Here is a 2,742-nt window from a genome sequence, read left to right on the forward strand (position 1 = left end):
CTATGGCTCCGGCTCCGACGACATCACTTGCTCCGGCGACCATCAGTACTGGTTTCGGTTCATTTTTTTTCATAGGTTAAAATGAAAGATATAAGAGAAATGGAATTTCTCCAGATTTGCTTCATGAGGTCTTCGAAGACCAATGCTTTTAAGGTTTTGCAGAGACGGAGATCTGACAAATCTAACGTCGTCTCATACACAACACCCACATGATGATAACACTAGAGAGCCGGTAATCAGTAATCGACGCCATTAGTTACCATCACCACCCATACTAGTAGCACCACCACCTGCAACACCATAACTTCCACTACCGGCACTGCTGCCATTTGCCAGCAACATCTCCACCATCAAAACTGCTTCCACCACCATAGCCTCCAACACTGCCATATCCACCGCCACCACCACCATAGTTGCCAGTACCACCAAAACCACTGCCTCCAGAACCACCATAGCTGCCCCCTCCACTTCCATAGCTGTTATCACCACCACTGCCGCCATAGCCTCCACCGCCATAGTCACCACCACTACCACCATAGCCACCACCGCCATAGCCGCCACCACCACCACTGCGGAATCCTCTTGCCCTATCTGTTGCATAGTTCACTCTTACCCTTCGGCCTTGAAGATCCTGCCCATCCAAAGCCTGACTGGCAGAAGAAGCCTCCTCACTAGATGTGTAACTAACAAAGCCAAAGCCTCGAGATCTGCCCGTTTCACGGTCCATGATTACTCTTGCTTCAATAACCTCCCCATAAGCAGTAAAGGCATCTCTCAAGCCTTGGTCATCAGTGTTATATGAAAGACCTCCAACAAAGAGTTTTGAAGATGACATGCATCTTATGGCTTGGAAAATAGAAGGATTTGATGCTGACAATTCAGCATTAACACGTCCGCTCACAGTCTGTTTAATTACATGCCCCAATTTACTAATGAAAGCCACTGTCAGAACCTTCAAGAGGTTCGCCGAGAGCTGCTTCTCTGCTTTCTCTTCTCCAAAAACCCTTGCTAGGTTTTCTAGGTTTGAGAGGGATTGTGTGAGATTACCATAGCAGCAACGGGGAAAAAGTTGCAGCGGCTGATTAGCCTGATTAGCCATGGCAGTGGGGTGGGGGTGGGGGAAAAAATTGCAGCGGCGGTGGGTTACGGGAAAACAGAGGAGATGGGTCCTGAGACTTCTGGCCGGAGAGAAGGGGAGTAAGAGAGAGAGAGAGTTGTAGACGCAATCCTCGACATTGTTGAGGTGTAGAATAGCTTCAGTCATGGCACGGAGACAGGGTTGCAGGGGAGCAAGAGAAGGAGGGTTGGAGGGGGTGGCGGTGTTGGTGGCGGCGGCGACGGCGGAAGAAACAGCAGAAGGAAAAGAAGGAGAAGAAGAAGGGAAGAAAATGGGTTTCACAGGTAAGGGTAATTTTGCCATTTAAGTGAAAAATGGAGAAGTGGGGGAAATGGGTTTCACAGGTAAGGGTAATTTCACCATTTAAAAATAGTTAACAGACACTTAACTGCAAAGACTAACGGAGTGGACTAAATTGAAACAAATTCATAAAAGTAGGGGGAGTCTATGACATTTTGACCAAGTATGGTAAGTTTTTGAGATATTGGATGCTTTTAGGGGGTGTCCATGAAATTTTCCCTATAATATATTATGTATGAAGATAATAAACAAGGTTTAAAATCTCGTTTCGTTTCGGTGTTTCGGTCTGATCGAAATTTTCGAGATATCGAGATTTCGTCAAAATATGGTTTTTTTTTTTGTGGGTGTAAAATACCAAAATAACCGAGATTTTTGAAATTTCCGAAATGAGGTGACCGAAATTTCCAAAATTTTTGAAATAATGCATTTTTTCAATTCAATGTTGCATTTCGTTTCGACTCGACCAAGACAAAACTAGTTTTTGTACTATGATAATAAGTGATATAATACATTTTACTATAGTGTTATTTTACGTAAAATTGATACTTTTCTCCCTGGCCCATTCCAACCCATGCATTTCCTTCCCCCTCCCCATGATCAGGGCCAATCAGGGTCAGCCCGGCCCGACCCTAAGGGTGGGTCAAGGTTGGATTTTTCAGGCCCCGAGTCAAGGTCAAGTCGGGCCTGGGTCCAACTAAGGAAACTTTGGATTGGACTAGAGTTTTATAAAGCCTGGCCCAACCCGACCCTGTTGCAGCCCTAGTTGGTCTTATGGATCAGTCTGATGGATTTCAATCTATTAGCAATTTCTAAAAACCAAAACAGATATTAAACCGGTATCAATTTGACCGACCAATTTCAATTCGATCCGTCTACAGGTTTAACCGTTTAACCGTCCTCACTTCACGCCTACACTGCTTTACACTTCCTAATCTTATTGTTATTTCCTATATATTCTTTGAGTACACGTCATACCGACTCACAAGTCAGTCGCATTTTTCTGCGGGACGTAATCTCGGGGCTACTGCTCCCAAGTCAACCTTTTAGTTTTGAAAGTAACTATAATGGTTTCTTCCATTTTTTTTTTTTTTATTTCCTTTCCATGTTCGGAGTCTGAAACTCTTACTCTACACTCTTAAATCCTAAACCAAATGGGTTTCAAATTTGGGAACGAATCTATATATTTGTTTAATTCGCATAAAAAAAATTGGATATTCCGAGTTTGTTTCTCGAGTCGATTCCGTGACGAATCTGTCAATGTATATAATTATAAATAACCTTACGACCCTGTGTTCTCATCTATCTTCTGGTTGTTAGGAATTAGG

At 43.6% G+C, this 2,742-nt stretch overlaps 1 protein-coding gene across 1 annotated transcript; it reads right to left on the reverse strand.

Annotated features, from left to right (window-relative positions):
* Positions 1-310: 310 nt before the first annotated feature.
* Positions 311-1,099, reverse strand: LOC122661722 (glycine-rich RNA-binding protein 3, mitochondrial-like). The gene has a single exon (XM_043857216.1). The coding sequence runs from the start codon at positions 1,097-1,099 to the stop codon at positions 311-313; it is 789 nt and encodes a 262-aa protein (XP_043713151.1).
* Between the last annotated feature and the right edge of the window lie 1,643 nt (positions 1,100-2,742).

The sequence above is a fragment of the Telopea speciosissima genome, chromosome 5 (assembly GCF_018873765.1).
Source record: "Telopea speciosissima isolate NSW1024214 ecotype Mountain lineage chromosome 5, Tspe_v1, whole genome shotgun sequence".
In the NCBI taxonomy this organism is placed as follows: domain Eukaryota; kingdom Viridiplantae; phylum Streptophyta; class Magnoliopsida; order Proteales; family Proteaceae; genus Telopea; species Telopea speciosissima.